The sequence below is a fragment of the Humulus lupulus genome, chromosome 3 (assembly GCF_963169125.1).
Source record: "Humulus lupulus chromosome 3, drHumLupu1.1, whole genome shotgun sequence".
In the NCBI taxonomy this organism is placed as follows: Eukaryota; Viridiplantae; Streptophyta; class Magnoliopsida; order Rosales; family Cannabaceae; genus Humulus; species Humulus lupulus.
Genome location: NC_084795.1, coordinates 41,678,581 through 41,696,216, shown reverse-complemented (window position 1 = coordinate 41,696,216; position 17,636 = coordinate 41,678,581). Strand labels below are relative to the sequence as shown.

The window sequence follows — 17,636 nt, the reverse complement described above, 5'->3', positions numbered from 1 at the left end:
TTCTGCGCAATTTAAGAAGGTAAATAAAAATATATAGATAATTTGAAATATTTTAAGTTATCTTAATAATAATTTCAATATTTAACTGCAATTTTGTTAAATTTTATTTTCTAAAGATGAATCTTCAGACTAAGGAACTGTCCAACATTATCGATACGTTCCATGACATGCACAATCATCCGACATGTAGATGGGTGAACACGAATGCTAAGGATGCATATGTAAGTAACTTTCTAGGTTTTGTATATATTTATATTATTCAATTATATTATGTATTAATTGTCTTGTTTCTAAACTGCAAGATGCCTTGCAGCAAGAAGTTCAGACACAATCTCAAGCTCAATCTCAATCTGAATCTGAAGCAGGATGTGCCACTGTCAATGAGACACAAGTCGTCTCAAAGGTACTTGGTCAACATCATGGCCACAACCGAGGTATTGGAACCAAGTTGAAGGGCACTAGTACCTTTGCCTCAAGCGCCACCGGATCCTCTTCACAATCAGAGGCATAACTGTTTCCGTCCACCGTGGTTGGCCCTCCAACGATACCACCTAAAGCTTTCCAGTCCATGATTCAACACTTCAGTCAAGCCTTTATGACCCAGAACAACAACTTCCAGCAAATGCAAAAAAATTTGCAAGCAACAAATCCTAACATCTAAGCTCCACAATTTCATCTTGTCAACTTGGACATGAATATGATACAGTCCATGATGGCAAGCTTTCAACCACAACAAACCACAACAGCCACAACCACCACAGCCACCACAACAGCCCGATGATAATGACTTTGGAATTGATTTTAATGGCATTTAGTTATATTATATTACTATTTTGAACTTATTAATATTTTGTGTTTTTTTTTTATTTTGGAAACAATACTACTTATGTTTTGTTATCTTAGATTTTGGAGACAATGGATATTGTTAAATTGGTTTTATTATTTAATTAATAAATTGGTTTTATTATTTAATTAAATAATTTGGTTTTATTTATTTATTTGTTTAATATTTTATTAAATAACTTTTAATCAATATAATTAATTATTATTTTTTTTAAAAATGTATACCTACAGCGACGACATGTCCTCGCCGTAGGGTGCACGCTGAACACTAACATCTGAGTTTTCGTGACACTATGGCGACGACATGGCGTCACTGAAGGAATATAAACCCACGCACTCTTCAGGGACAACATATCGTCGTTGTAGATGGGGCGGTCGACGGACCTACAACGACGACATGTCATCGCTATAGGAGTTTTTGAAATTCAAAATTTCAAATTTGGCAACCACCAACAGCGACGGTATGTCATCGCAATATCCCATCCCAACTGGATAAAGGATTCCCTACTACGATCGACATGTCATCGCTGTAGTAAATCACTACTACGACGACTGTGTTTTGTCATCGCTGTAGATTGCTACACATACGGACCTACAACACGTCGTTTTGGTGACGACTTGTAATCGTTGTATTCCTACAACGACGAATTCTTGATCTACAACGACGAGGTCTTTTTCTTGTAGTGGGTAGGGTTTTGTAAAATTTGAATTTTAAAATTTTGAACCGCCTTATATCGACGATATGTCGTCGTAATTGATAATTTTGACCAAAAAAAGAGATTGTCTACTGCGGCCGACGTGTCATCGCTGTAGGACTCTTCACATACAGAGCTACAACGATGATAATTTTGCAACGACATGTCGTCGCAGAAGACCTTCAGCGACAACTTCTGGACCTACAGCGACGACAAAAGTCGTCGAAATAGACCTATATTTTCTTGCAGTGTCAGCCACATCTCGGTATTTTAGGAAGATCTTTTGAAGGCAGTATGTCGTTTATCCAAAGAACTAATGATTCCACCTTCATTTGATATAACTCCTATAGAAATTTGATTCGATCCAAGATATTATCCATTTTTTAAGGTGCAAAACTATTTTTTTCAATATTATGTAAAAAAAAAAATCTAATAATATATTTTGTATTTTAGAATTGTGTTGGAGCTATAGATGGGACTTATATTTTGACACATGTTCTAATTGATGAACAAATTCCATATTGAGGTCGGAAAGTGGATACGACTCAAAATGTTATGTGTGCATGTTTATTTGACATGAAGTTCACATATGTTGTCTCTGGGGTGAGAAAGATCAACTAATAATGTACAGATTCTTTTAGAATAAATAAAAAACTCAGATTATGGATTTCCAATGTCTCCCCAAGGTAAGTGTTTATCAAATTTACTTTGTTGATTGACATTATATTATATGAAATATCTATACATAAAAACTAATATAAATTATTGCTAGAATGGGAAAATATTATCTTGTTGATTCTAGGTATACTCTCAGTTTTCTTTCACCATATTAAGGAGAAAAATATCATTTGGGTTAGTATACAGATCTTAATCCTATAGGAAAAATGAGATTTTCATTATATCAACACTCATACTTGAGAAATGTTATTGAGCGATGTTTTGGCGTGTTGAAGACTCGCTTTTCAATTTGAAAGCAAATGTTTTCATATGATCGAAGTATACAAAAGTACATTGTAATTTCTTATTGTGGTATTCACAATTTTATAGAGAATGTTGTAGAAAAAGAGGTGTATTTTGATGAAGATCAAGAAAATTTTGAACTGTAGGCACTACTTTAGGAAGCAATGATGGAATTTTGAATGATAGTAGTGTAGAGTTTAGCATAACTTAATTACGTGAAATAGAATGCGTTCGTAATGAAATTGTTGATCATATATGACAAGTTAATCAACGATAATAAGAATGATTAAAGACATTTGTTAATTGTTATGACTCATTTAATATTTTTCTTCAATTTAGGCAATTATTAATTAGTTTATATAATTTTATTTTACTATATAGACTTTATTGATTTAGTGTTATTTTATAGATAGATAATAAATTTGGAGGTTTGGTAATACTTGGAAATTATAGAAATGTTTCAAAATATTAGTTTTTTTTTTAAGTTATATGTCTTCATTTATTAATGATATTTTAAACTATCGAAATAACCTTTTAATTTGATATTTACATCATAATTTTCTTATATTTATTTTTAAAATAAAAATAATGGTCACCAAAAATGTTTTTATATTTTAGTTTAGAGAATAGAAGATAAAAACATGACTTACTAAACAAGTTTTTTAAAAGTAAATAATAAAAATAAAAATAAAAGTTACCAAACACATTTTTTGTTTTAGAAAAATAAAAATAGATACCAGAAACATTTTTATCTTAAAAAAATTAAAAAATATATATTTCTATTTTTATTTTATTTTTTTAAAGTAAAAAATAAAAAATTTACCAAACACAATTATTTAAAAAAGAATTAATTAATTAAGGGACGAGGTTGAAAAAAGGGGGTGTGAATATAATCACCCTATAAATAATTGATCTAGTGTTTCTAAGAAATAGAAGTTGTCATTTGTTTTCTTTCGTCTATTTATGTTTTTATACATAGAAAATTTAATTGAACCACTGAGCATTGTAGTTTCAAATATTTTCCAAAAAATGCTCTTTCAACAAGTATTATAATAATTTATATTTTTAATGATTTCCTATGTCTTACACTATATCTGTAAAACATTTAAAAATAGAAGAGATTTTTAATATATTATATTGGGTGTCATTGAAAATCTTTCTTTATAACTACAATTGTAAGACATAAAAAAAATTGTGAGAGTTCAATGTGAAGATTGAAAAATTCACAGATATGTGCCCAATCTTTGGTAGTAGCACAACAAATATTTTGAGTTCTTATTTAGTAATTTTTAAAATATTTTATAAAAAAAAAATCACTTTTGTATATTTATTTATTTCTCGAAAAAATCAGGTACCTTATCTTGATTAGCTTTATTGCTTTTGTTTTTAATTGCCGAGATTTATTTTATTTTATTTTTGTGTTTTATTTTGTGGTGCTTTTTTTCCGCTAGTTGTACTTGTATCTGGGATGAATATGTGGCATATTTACTAAAAAGGAAGGAAAATCGTTATGGACAACAATTCTCATGTCATATTCGATTTGCCAAAATATGGGTATGGAAAATTTTGTAGGGCCATATATAAAACTTGGGGAAAAAAGATGTGAATGTCATTTCCTCCGATCCCTAAGGAATGGTATGACCAGGAATATATAAAAATATATATATATATATATTTTTTTTCTTGTTAAATTTTTTAAATGATTATTCGTTTTACTCTTTAAAACATATATAACATTAAGCACCTTAACAAACATGATAACTTTAATTAATATATCATTATTATTCTCTTTTCTCGATTAAGTATCACATGAAAATTTAACTCTTTATTAGTACCAGCATGTTAAGCAAATAATATTATACAAATAACTATTCACAATTTTCATGAAAGAGTAAAAGGTGCAGAAAAATGAGCTAAACAAAGTTTGTTTCTTTTTGTCTATTAGAAATTGGTCAATTTTTTCAAAGGGACTACCTGGTGTTGAATATCTGCACTTGATAAATTAACTAAATATAGCCAAATTGAAGCAGAAAGAAAGCTATATAGACTTTAATATATATATATATATATAACTGGTATTTTCCAGCTTTAAAAGAAAATCTATAGTTTTTTTGTATATTTTATTATATATATATCAATAACCCGGTGTCTTCCCTCAAATCTCTCATTATTACACTAGTTTTATTTTTATTTTATTTTTAAATTTGGTCTAAGTCAAGTAGCTTTAGGCTCTTTATAAATATTATGTTATTTCATTTTCCCTACAATAAAAATAAAAAAATTCCTCAAAATAGCACACCCCATTATTCTAAAAGCTCCAAAAAAATATGCAAATAATTTAGGTAAAAGTATTAAGTGGCAGATTCTAGAATAGGAATGTTTTCTTAAGCTTTGACTATCATAACGGTATAGATTCCAAATTTTGAAATATAGAAAGAAAATATATATAGAAAAGAACATAAGCAAAATACGAGAAAGAAAGAAGGGCAGAACTTTGAAGGAAGAATAATCATATTTCTTGAGGGACACAAACACCCAAATTTTAAATCTGTAAGTCCACCTTAAATTTTGAATATTCTGTATACACAATGTGTTGTAATTGTTATTGTCAATTAAGTTTTACTTCTCTGAAATCAACATATGTAAAGTATTTCTTTGAGACATGAGCTCAGTTTTATGGTTTTTTTTTTTGTTTTTAAATTTGTGGTGTAAAACTGGTTTTAAGAGAATTAATTAATGTTTTTGGAAAAGAAAACTATGTAGAAATGAATATTTTATGTAGGTGAATAAAATCTGAAATTGTAGCAAATTATTATTAATTAGGTAGGTTCTTTCAGGAAATGAACCCAGATTTCATAAAAAACCATGAGTGTGATCACTCGTGATTTTATTCTATCTATCAATGATTTTCTTTGTTATTATTGTTATTATTAACCTTCATCCAATTATATTTATATATCCTGCAACATTTGCACCATGTCATTCGAATATCAATTTTTTTTACTTTCTGCCTTTGGACCCAAAAGAAAAGAACACCTAATAAGTAAGCTTTTTAAAAAAAAAAAATTGAATAAGTAAGCGTAATTGAATTTAATTAATTTTTTCCTATTTCCTTGTAAATAAATACTCTTCAAAATATATGCTTCTCATACTTGTTTTTAACCATTTCTTTAACATGAATGGTTTTTAAGTTTTTTTGTTCTTGAAATCCATATATATTGTATATATATTTAATTACAATTAAATTCTTAGAAAGAATATATATTATAATTTTTTTTTCAAGCTTTCTTAGACTAAACTATAATTTTAAATTAAGATATGTGATAAATTAAAAAAATATATATTGTTCCCAGAAATTATTCAACACCAAAAAAAGTTAAACTTTTTTCTAAATTTCAAATAAAAATTCTAAATAAAAAGTAAGAATAAAATTTAAACTTTATTTCTAGATTGTGCCATTGAAAGGTTATATTTAAATTGTGGTCAATAATTTTGTCTAGTAAATTTAAGGTAGTACATGGCTGTGTAGTTGCTATCTTTAGAATAAATGTTGCATGTATAAATACATACAAATTTCTTATTTATAACAATTCTTAAAAAGGTTTTGCGTGGTTTCTATTTGGGAGAGCCAAAATAGTGTAATAGAAAACATCATCAGGTGAAAAAAAAGAAGACCACTGTCCTACAATGCTGATAAATAAATATTTATAAGAAAAAGAATGATCTCTTAAAATCTTTCTTTTTTTTAAGTAAAAAAAGTCTTTTAGTTCTAAGACAAAATGCTAACTGCTATTTTTGACAAGTGAAATATTGATCACATGATAGACGACCCAATTAAGTTTGATTTTCTTTGATTTGATTTTGATTTTGTTTTCTAGTCCTCTTTCTTGGGTTGATCACCAAGTGAGAAAATTTTGGAAGAAAATGTGGGCAACCAAAAGACATGAGCTAAAGAAAGGATCTGGAAATGGATTGATAGCTGTGGCTATAGACAAGGATAAAGGGAGTCAAGCTGCTCTAAAATGGACTGCTGAGAATATTCTCTCAAAGGGTCAAGTTGTTGTTCTTATCCATGTTGTTCAAAAGCAAAACTCCCAAGCTCCATCAGGTACTTTTGTTTTTAATTATGATTGAAATGAATAGTAGTGGAGATTCTCTTAATTATATTGAAAAAAAAAATGAATTATATTTAATTTGATTTATGGGTGCAGTTGGAGGAAGCCATGCCATAATATGTGATTTCAACAGTCCAGCTGGTTCACCACACAAGCAGCTCCTTGAGAAACAAACCAGAGATCTTTTCGTTACTTTCCATTGTTTTTGTACTCGTAAGGATGTATGTCTTCATAACCTTCCTTTGCCATAAGCTTCTACATGTTTATCATATAATGTCATGTGAATACTTTTGCATAGAAAAATCCCACTTCTGTTCTTCCATAATGTCTTCTATGCTTGTTTAATTTGTGCAGATACAATGCCTTGATATCATACTTGAAGACTCAGATGTAGGAAAAGCAATATCAGAGTATATTTCCTATGCTGCAATTGAGAATATGATTATGGGAAGTCCATCCAAGCATGGGTTCATGCGGTAATTCCTTCTCTTCTAGTTGAGTTCATATATACTCAACTACTCAGTTCATAAAAAATATGATGGTTACATGTGTAGACTCTCAGAATAGTGTCCTTAAATTCAATGATTTCATTTTTCAGATTCAAGGGATCAAGTATTCCAAGCATTGTATCAAAAGTGGCACCTGATTTCTGCACTGTTTATGTCATTTCCAAAGGAAAGGTATCTTCAGTAAGAAACTCTTCTCGTCCAGCCCCATACTCTTCCCCACTACTAAGCCATATACAGAACCTTACTGCAACTAAAGAAGTGCTTAAGCCAGTTGAGACACCTAAACCAAGACTTAGCGGTGTAAGAGGTTAGTACTTCTCAATTATATTCCTACGAAAATCCCAGTTGGTTTTGGTGTTAGTTTGACTTTTTAATACTGGTTCATGTTCCTATGCAGCTGCCGATAGGCAATCTTTCAAGCCTCGCAGCTTACAAGAAGATCACACAATAAGGTGAGGAGTAGTTATCATGTGTAGTAACATCATGTGATGTAAATATGTAATCTCTTAGTGAAAACTAATCCCATGATCATGACTGAAACCAGGTCACCATTTGCAAGAAGAAGAAATCTTAATTCCATTTATAATGCTGGAGCTTTCTATGAATCAGACACTGACATATCATTTGTTAGCTCAGACAGACCAAGTACTGACCGACCATCTTCAGTATTCTATGATTATATTGATCCAGGCCGGAATTCCAGGGTTTCTACCAGCTCCGATAACAGCTTTGGGTCGTTCCGTCCAGGTCCCAAGTTCTGTGACCTCAGTTCGCTTCACGATGTATCCACAATTTCATTGGAGAGTGACATGACAGGATGCTCATTTTCGTCACAGGGTCTGGTATGGACACAATCCTCATTGAAGGAAACATGTCTCTACAAATTAACAACGAGAGGAGTAGTGAATCTTAAATTAGAAGTATCTAGCAGCATGTGTTTGTTAACATCATAATTATGCTCCAAAATATGTGAAGATTTAGTAAATCATTTCATTAGTACCTGATCATGCATAGTATTATAAGATGCAAATAGGTTTAATGCTCTAAAAGTTTTGAGATCTATTAAAAGGGTAGCTCTGGTGCACTAAAAGTTTAGTTGTTTCTCATCATCCAAGAAATACACAACTTTCGAGTATGAAGTGCCTAGAATAGTTGTTGTAAAAATCTGCTGACAATTCACTTCTATTTGACTAAAACACAGGATGAAGTTGAAACCGAGATGAGGAGGCTAAAGCTTGAGCTGAAGCAAACAATGGACATGTATAGTGCTGCCTGCAGAGAAGCGTTAACAGCGAAACAGAAGGTATTAATGTCATGATCATTTGCTCTCTAGTATTTTTCTTCAAGTTTGTTTCTAATAAGAAAATTCTGATGCTCAATAAAGGAAAAAGAGTTGCATCACTGGCGACTTGAAGAGGAACAAAAGCTAGAAGAGGCACGGTTGGCCGAGGAAGCTGCATTGGCACTTGCTGAGAAGGAGAAAGTCAGGTGCAGAGCAGCCATGGAATCAGCAGAAGCTGCTAAGAGGATTGCGGAGTTGGAAACACAAAAGAGAGCGAGTGCAGAAGTAATATCGCTCAGAGAAGTAAAGGAAATGCGGAGACTGTTGGATAATTTAGCCCAAACTGATGGAAGATATAGGAGATATACTATAGAAGAGATTGAATTAGCAACAGACTATTTTGCAGAATCTCGTAAGATAGGAGAAGGGGGTTATGGTCCTGTATTTAAGTGTTACCTCGATCACACACCTGTTGCAGTCAAAGTTCTACGTCCAGATGCTGCTCAAGGAAGGTCACAATTTCAGCAAGAGGTAAGGAACTGAGTATTGCCACAAGTCATATCATCTTCATTGCAAAATCATATTCACAATAGCAACTTAATTGCCTTTCTTCTGCATATGTGTGAAAAAAGGTCACTAGTAGAAGAGATAATTGGGAACAAGGCTCCAAGTGGGGGGCTATATTAACAAAATCACATTAGCAACTAAGTAAGCTCTCAATTTCAAGGAAACTTGAGTGAACAAAACTTACAGTAGACTAAACTCCAAGTTATTATCACTAATAGATTTCAATCAAGCTAGAATGCCTGCTTGATTTCCAGGACTAATGAATGAGATATGCAAAGCAAAACTCCATATCTCTATGCGGTTCATCAAATAACAATTTGAAAAGAGGTTATTCAAATTTTGTTTCACTGTTTTAGAAGGTGATAAGACCTGCATGTGAAAAATGTAACCATTCATTGGCCCATCATGCTCAAATGATGAAGACTCTTGCTTATTTTTGTTATATAGTTAGAGCTTAGCTACCAAGACAAAAGTAATAGATGTCACACAATAGTTTGTTTTCTTCACTTCTATTCTCTATCAACAAAAAACTCTTAAACTCCTGATTGATTCAAATTTGGTACAGAAACAACATGAATTCAATTCTAATCAATATGAAGGAGAATACTGTTTATAACTCATATTTTATGTTGTATTGTAAGTGCAGATTGACATACTTAGCTGCATAAGGCATCCCAACATGGTACTTCTCCTTGGAGCCTGTCCAGAGTATGGAATTTTAGTATACGAATACATGGGCAAGGGAAGCTTAGATGACTGTCTTTTTCCAAAAGGGAAAACCCCAGCTATGCCTTGGCAAGTGAGGTTTCGTATTGCTGCAGAGATAGCCACAGGCCTGCTCTTCCTTCATCAGACCAAGCCAGAACCCTTAGTCCACCGTGACCTCAAACCAGGCAACATCTTGCTAGACTACAACTATGTCAGTAAGATAAGTGATGTTGGACTGGCCAGACTTGTCCCAGCAGTTGCAGAAAATGTAACACAGTACCACATTACTTCAACAGCAGGAACCTTTTGCTATATTGATCCAGAGTATCAACAGACAGGAATGCTTGGTGTAAAATCAGATGTCTACTCCCTAGGAATCATGCTTTTGCAATTGATAACAGCCAAACCGCCGATGGGGCTGGCGCACTTCATGGGAAACTCCATTGAGAGAGGCACATTTCCAGAGATGCTGGACCCAGCAGTGACTGATTGGCCAATGGAAGAAACCTTGTCTTTCGCAAAGCTAGCGTTGCAGTGTGCCGAACTGAGACGAAAAGATAGGCCTGATCTCTGTAATGAAGTACTACCACATCTAAACAAATTGAGAGAATTCGCTGAAGAAAACATGAACTTCTACTCAGGTGGTACTGGTTTGGTACCTTACCAAAACCCTGCTTCCATTCATCAAGTAAGTTAAATGTCAGTAAAATAAATCCAAAATTTTCTATGTTCTTTTGACATGACATAATTAACATGAACATCACACATTCCTGTCCAAAAGCTAATTAAACAGTCTTGTCTTAAGACTAGCTTCTTCATCATTGAATGTCAAGCAACCTATATCGAAACCCTTTAAAGGTATAACATGGTAGAAAAATCTTTTGCAGGAAGTGATGAGTGACCCGTTTCCTCGTTCAACCTCATCTTCAGTTACTGGAACCCCTTCAAGTACAGAGTGATGTAAAGCATTTTTGCCAGAATCTTCAAGATTAAACAAATGTAAAGGTTGTTTGTTGTAACAGCACAAACTGATAGTGTACAAAATAAAGACTAGTTTCAGAAAATCCATATTCCAATTTGTGTATTTCAGTCCTGTATACAAAAGACTGTAATTGTTCCTGTGACATAAGCTGGAAATTTTGTTGTTTCCATTGATTTTTCTATTATTGGTTTTAGATGTGGAGAAGTTTGTCAAAAAAAGTCAAAATGTTAAGACTTCAAATTCAAGTTCCTTTTCTGGTAGTTGAACTTTGTTCATGTAAATATGATTTCAATCAAGTCTCATGTGTAGATAAGAACTACGAAAAATTTTGATTATGAAGAAAATAACAAGTACTGTGAGTACACTTTACATACGTATATATATTTTATTGAGATGAAATTCCAAAAGAAAATGAGAATAATTTCATTTTAGTGTGAGAAATAACCTTTATTACTTCCATCCTTCTGGCAATTAATTCAAGAATGAGAGTACAAACCAAGGTGAAAAGGTATCTAGAAATGAGGATAAAAAATAATGAGTTAAAATACTGCAAAAATGATTAAATAAAAGAGACATAATTACCAAGAGTGGATTTCTTGCCAATAAACCATTGTTAAGGAGTAGAAGATGGTTTCTTACCGCACTTCCACTGATAATCTATTCCATCATTTAAAATACCTCTTCAAAATACATGTTTTTTTATTTTACCTTTAAGTTTTACATTATACTATTCATGAGTTTCTCTATATATTTATTTACATCATTTAAATATTATATCTTTAAACATATTTTATTAATTAAAGTAAAATAAAATAATTAAAAAAGAAAAAAGAAATAATAAATATATACTAAATGAGAGAGAGAAAACTTATAAACAAAAATAATAATTTTAAAATATTATATAAAAGATATGTATAAATGTTATGTAAATGTAGATATGAATTATTTGGAGTTTGTATATAACTATTATAAATATATGTATAAAGGAGTTGATAAAAGATATTTTTGTGAGTTTTAGTTAAATATTATAAAGAAAGTGTATTACAAAATACATTACCAAAACATACTTTTTTATAATTTAACTCAAACTTTTACATTATACCATATATCAATTTCTTTATTTTTCTCTACATCATTTCAATATTATATATTTTTTAAATATTTTATTCATTTTAAGAAATAAAATAATTAAATATAATAATATCACACTCATATATATATATATACAAAAGTTTATAAAAAAATAATAAAATATTTATAACTTGATGAATAGTGTTTCACTACAAATAGAGAAATACTATTTATTTAGGTAAAAAAATATAAGTTTACATCACCTATTAAAAGACTATTTTAGCTACTCTATTGGGAATGCTCCAAGTAATTGGGAAAAAAAAGTGTGGAAAATGAATTGTTCTCCTTGTGATTTTGCTGCCATGGAAAGCCAATAATATGTAATTATTAGAAATTATATAATTAAAAATATTTAGAATTGGATGTAATTATCAAAATTATATAATTGAAAATAAGTGAGGATGCCAATAATTAAAATTGGATGTTGTTAGTTGAAATTATGTACTTGATTATAATCGAGGATTTTCACTTGCACTATGTAATTTCCAAAGAGAGAAGGAAAATTGGTGTAATTACATCGTAGTTGTGTTCATTTTTTTATTTCACTTCTTTTCTAATACTTTTTTTAATGAAAACAAATTCTCTATTTAAACTTTTTGTTTTGTTTTTTTCCCTTTTATCTGAACGTGCGAGAGGAGAGTAGAAATAACAGTGGATTATATAAAGTAGAAGGTGGCGCATTCCAGAACACACAACACAATAATATGTGTCATCTTAATGGGCAAACGTGTCTTACAAAACAACCGCTTTGTTTCTACTTTCTCCAACACTATATATGAATCTCAAACAAACAAACCTTAGATATTCTCTCACTTTTAATTAGTTTTCCCTAAAAGGAAGTAGAATATAGCAATGGGACAAGGCCAAGAAGTCAAGACCAGACCTGAACCCCAGGTTGAAATTCAGGTCAGTAATCTCGTTGCATGTGGAATATATATATATAGTATAGTACCCACCATTTTTATGCATATAAATTATCAATTATTGTAGGAGAGGGGAGAGATATTCTTCTTTTACAGACCAAAAGTGAACAAAGAAGAGGTCCACAGTCCAGATGAGGTTCAAAGGCTTTATATTGTTTTGAGACCTGAGTCTGGTGAAAGGTCTGTTGAAGAGAAGCAGGACCCACTTTCTGGCAAGGAAGGTTCTATGCACAAGTCAGAACATTTCTCTTCCTCTCAAACTGAAACTGCCTCTTCAGCTTCAAATCAAGGTGGTCATGGAACTCAGGTAACATTTTCTTAGCACATACATCTTTACCCTTTTTGGTTTCTATTATTGTTAATTGTTACTAACAAAAGAAATTAACGGTCTTATTAATTCATACTTGAATAGTAAAATTGTATATGAACTAAGGTGATTGAACAATCTTCATTCATATATGTTAAGAGCATGCACACATAAGATTTTGCGTGCTTGTTAGGAAGTGAACATTGAGAAGCAGCCTTTGCTGCGGTTGATTTTGATGGGAAAGAAAAGCCTCCCTGATCCAGCCAAGAAGAAGGGTGTTCCTCATTGGGGTTTTGTGGAGTTGGTTACAACCCAAATAGAAGATATCAAAACTGCCCTCAAAGGAGGTATTTATATATATTTTCCACCCCACTAATTAATTAACAATTATTTGGATGATAATCATATAAATGCTTCTCACAACTCAACAAGTTTTTGTACACTTTTAGATATGAATCATGAAATATTTAGTTGTTCTGTTATGCTGTTTTTACATGGTTAGACTTAGACATGGGATTAATTTGACAAACTCTTTCTTTTGCATAAAATACCTACTCATGAGTATAGATATATTTATACATTAACTTGCTTCAATTTATTACATAACACATATGTTGCACGTGAACTACAGAGGAGTATGAGACTGCAACAAGAGGGCACCGCCACCAGCCTGGTGGTAGAGCTCTAGGAGAAGGCATATACCGTATTCTTCGTCACAATCCAAACAAGAAAATGCACACACATCTGATCTACAAGCTCGAATTTCCAGCCGAGGGTGAAAAGAATGAGCCACAGGAATCGCTCAACATCGAACGACAAGGCTCATTCCTAATCCAAATAAAGAATCCTGATGTTCATGGTCAGCAGAAGGGTGGTAGTAGTGGTGCTTCTGGCTTTAGAGGCCTTCAAAACAAGCGCAAGGCCATGTTTCCAGCCCACCTCCAAGGCCAATTCGGGCATAACCGATACTCGCCTGCCGATCCCCCGGACTTTTTGAACTATGAAGGCTGCGAGTTCCTACTCATTGCAGCCTCAGATGACATAGAGGAGTTGGGACTTGATTTGAAGTCAGAAGGATGTGATCCATCGGACAAGTCTTGTTCTGATTTGGTCAACACTTTTGGTGAGAATGCTTATTCGACCAAGTCCCTTTTTGAAGGGACTTGGGATTGACGACCAAATGAGAATCAATAGGAGCTAATGCTAATGCTAACGCTAATGTAGTAGCAACAAGAAGGGTAGTTCTGTTTTGTTGTTTTTCGGGTTCTATATGTGTGGTAAATTATGCATATATGTTTGGTTTTGACGAAACTAAACTATGTTAGGACGTGCATGTTTGTGTTTGTGTGTAAAAGAACTCCAAACTATGTATGAATCTTTGTTTTGTGGTTAAGGATTCAATGGAGATAACTGCTTTTATTGTATGGATTAGTTATTATGTTGCAATGCTATTGGTATTTAACGGTATCATATCGTGTGTCACTTAATGTTTTGGAAACATTAATTCATTAAAACGACATAATTTCTAAAAAAAAATGACAACTTACGACTTACCATTAAAACGAGATCTTTTTTAACAACGACAATGTTATTGGAAAACGACATCAATCATTAAAACGATGACTTTACGGGGAAACGACATATTTTGTAGAAACGACAATATTTGTGGAAAAGCACATCATTAATTAAAAACGCCAACTTTACAAGAAACGACAATTTCTTAAAAACGACAATTTTACAAGAAAACCACATCAGTCGGTAAAACGACAACTACATTGAAAAACGACAAATTTCGTAAAAACGACAACATTGAAATAAAACGACACCATTCATTAAAAACCATATGATTTAGAACAAATGACATCATTTGTTTTTTTTTTTTTTTTGAAAGGAAAATGACATCATTTGTGAAAACGATATTTTCACAACAAAACGTCATAAGTCCGTAAAAACACGTCATTAAGACAAACACAACGAAATGCTTTTCAATAAAATATCATTGTAACGACAAAAAAAATTGGGAAAGAAATTAAAATTAAATAATTAATCACAAAACAAAGCTCATACATAGTTTTAGGGCTGATCAAAAATTCCGAACCCAAACCAATCCGGATCAAACCGCCTGAGACCGCACCAAAAAATCGGGCACATGTGGTCCGATTATCCGAACCGTTTCCTTGATTGTAGAACGGTCTTGGTTTTAAAATTTTCCCTGCTGATCGGACCAGACCGTTTATATAAGCTATACGCTTATGTGTTCTATAAATATAAGTTAAATTACATTAATAAATAAAACTAAAATATAATAATATATACATATATCTGAAGAATGAAGAAACGATAAACCCTATCTTTCATAACTCTCCCTTGCACCTCCTGTTTCCCTCTTCCTCACTCACATTTTCACAGTTACACTCAGTCACTCTCCTTCCTTTTCTCTCATGGTCTCACTCATTTGACGCTAATGTCTTATTGGCGCACAGTGTGAAGTCTAGTCGTCCCTCTTTGTTTCTCTCCGCGAATGGCGTGAAGTCCAGCAGCGTGTTGCCGCCGTTCTCATCAGTGCATAGGAAGCCGCTGCCGTACTTTATGGTTCAGGCACGACAAGTCTCGGCCAGTTAGATTATTCAAGATATATATAAAACTTTATTATATATATATAAATGTTCTTCACTTGCACTGTAGCTGTTGTAGTTGAATATTTCAATAAGAATATTGTTATTTGTCATATTAAGGTGTCCAACACCATATGAGAAGGTATCTTATGATTGATTAGCGATACCACATAATACTTATCAAATTCAAATATGTAGAATCTGATATTAAATTGCATCAATAGCGGTATATCAGCTCATTGTGGTTTTGGGCACCAATGATATCCTTTAGCAATTCTCTTTCAATAATGTTGTTAATAATGTTGATGTGTTTCAAATGCTTATTAATTTTTTATTAATCATTTTTTTTTAAAATGTCAAGTGATGTGTTAAAGTGTGTTGTGAGTATTGACATTCAGCACCGTATGTTGCCGAGCACCGCAATACGTGGCAATCCTAATGTCAATAATCATTATACTATAATATTAATATAAATTATTCTTTATTATTTAGTATTTTATTCATCATCAGGTAACTCACGTGCACACAACTACCTACATACAATTAAATTGATTTTTGGACTTCTCATTTCCTTAAGTCTATTCTACTATTTTTTTCTCTTATCTATCATTTTCTTTATTTTCTCATGCTTTCTCCATCTAATCTCCATTAAAGCAAGCAGATACTTGTACTATCATTTTGTCTTTTTTTATTTATCTTTTCCTTTTTTTTTCTTCTAAATCTCATATTTTTATATCAATTTTTGGCAGAAAGTGAACAACAAAAAATATTTTTGTCACATATTATTGATTTAAACACGAGGAGCGAAAACCAGGTAAGAACTCAAGTTTTTAGTATTATTATTGATTAAATAGCTAATTATTTTATTCAAATTCTTTCAATTTTATATTGTGTAAGTTCTATACTTGTAAACGTAGAACTTTTAATTAATCTAGCGAATAATTTTATTTTAGATTTTTTACTTCCATAAAGTCAGTTTTTTTATGTGTTTTTGTCTATAAATTAATAATGTGTACACCACATGTGACTATTTTAATATATATTTTTATTCTTTATTAGTTTTTTACATATTGAATTTTTTGAAGAAATATATACAAAGACTTTGAGATGTCATTGGAAGAAGAGGGTATTTGTTTTCCTACTGATGCAAGTGATGAAGATATAAGTAGAGAAAAAGTTGAAAACACAATAGATTTGAGTGAGATTGTATCAACACCTAAGATTGGAATGAATTTTGATTTATTGGATGCTTTGTTTTTGCACTACAAAATATATGGAAGGCAAGAAGGTTTTGGTGTTAAGAAGAAAACAAGTCGTAAGTCACCGAATGAGAAAATAACATTTGTTTGCTTTTCATGTTCTCGAGCTAGGAAATCACAACCCACAAAACAAAATTTTATTATTCCCAATCCACATATTAAAACAAATTGCAAAGCAAAAATTAATGCTACCTTATTTGAAGATGGAAAATGCAAGATTAATTATGTTGTGCTTGAACAAAATCATTGTCTAAGTCCACACAAATCATGATTTTACACTTGCAACAGAGAAATAAGTTTAGGGGTAAAAAGAAGGTTAGAACTAAATGACTGAGTTAGGGTTAGTGTAACACCCTACTTCCTTAGAGTCGTTACTAAGTGAGTTAAAAATGTGTCATTAGCTTGCTAATCGAGATTTTAGGTTAACAGTGTGACTAAACTGAAGTTAAACTCATTTAAAGACATTAAGTATAAAACATTTGGTTATTCGTGGAAATCTTAGAAAGTTTTATAGTTTGGATCCCAAAATACAGTTTAGACAATACATTACAGATCAAAATATACACATGGTTGACTTAGGCGACAAAACAACTATTACAGTGCATTTTCTCAAAAAATAACCCTGGCCGTGGCAGCCAGGTAGACCGAACATGTACACGTTGCTCCACGCTCTCCGTACTCATGGTTGGTCGACATTTCCCTTGCCCTTGCCTGCACCATAGAGCACCCGTGAGCCAAAG

The 17,636-nt window shown here is 31.8% G+C and overlaps 2 protein-coding genes across 2 annotated transcripts; both read left to right on the top strand.

Moving 5' to 3' along the window:
• Positions 1-4,847: 4,847 nt before the first annotated feature.
• Positions 4,848-11,040, top strand: LOC133822582 (U-box domain-containing protein 35-like). The gene is made up of 11 exons (XM_062254961.1): positions 4,848-5,048; positions 6,377-6,606; positions 6,710-6,834; positions 6,968-7,089; positions 7,212-7,429; positions 7,520-7,574; positions 7,667-7,964; positions 8,324-8,425; positions 8,507-8,935; positions 9,618-10,367; positions 10,567-11,040. The coding sequence occupies exons 2-11, from the start codon at positions 6,423-6,425 to the stop codon at positions 10,636-10,638; spliced, it is 2,355 nt and encodes a 784-aa protein (XP_062110945.1). The 5' UTR covers positions 4,848-5,048; positions 6,377-6,422; the 3' UTR covers positions 10,639-11,040.
• Positions 11,041-12,484: 1,444 nt separating this feature from the next.
• On the top strand, positions 12,485-14,446 carry LOC133821079 (uncharacterized). Its single transcript, XM_062253587.1, has 4 exons — positions 12,485-12,698; positions 12,783-13,022; positions 13,216-13,369; positions 13,654-14,446. Exons 1-4 carry the CDS (start codon positions 12,645-12,647, stop codon positions 14,193-14,195), a joined length of 990 nt encoding a protein of 329 aa, XP_062109571.1. The 5' UTR covers positions 12,485-12,644; the 3' UTR covers positions 14,196-14,446.
• Positions 14,447-17,636: the final 3,190 nt, after the last annotated feature.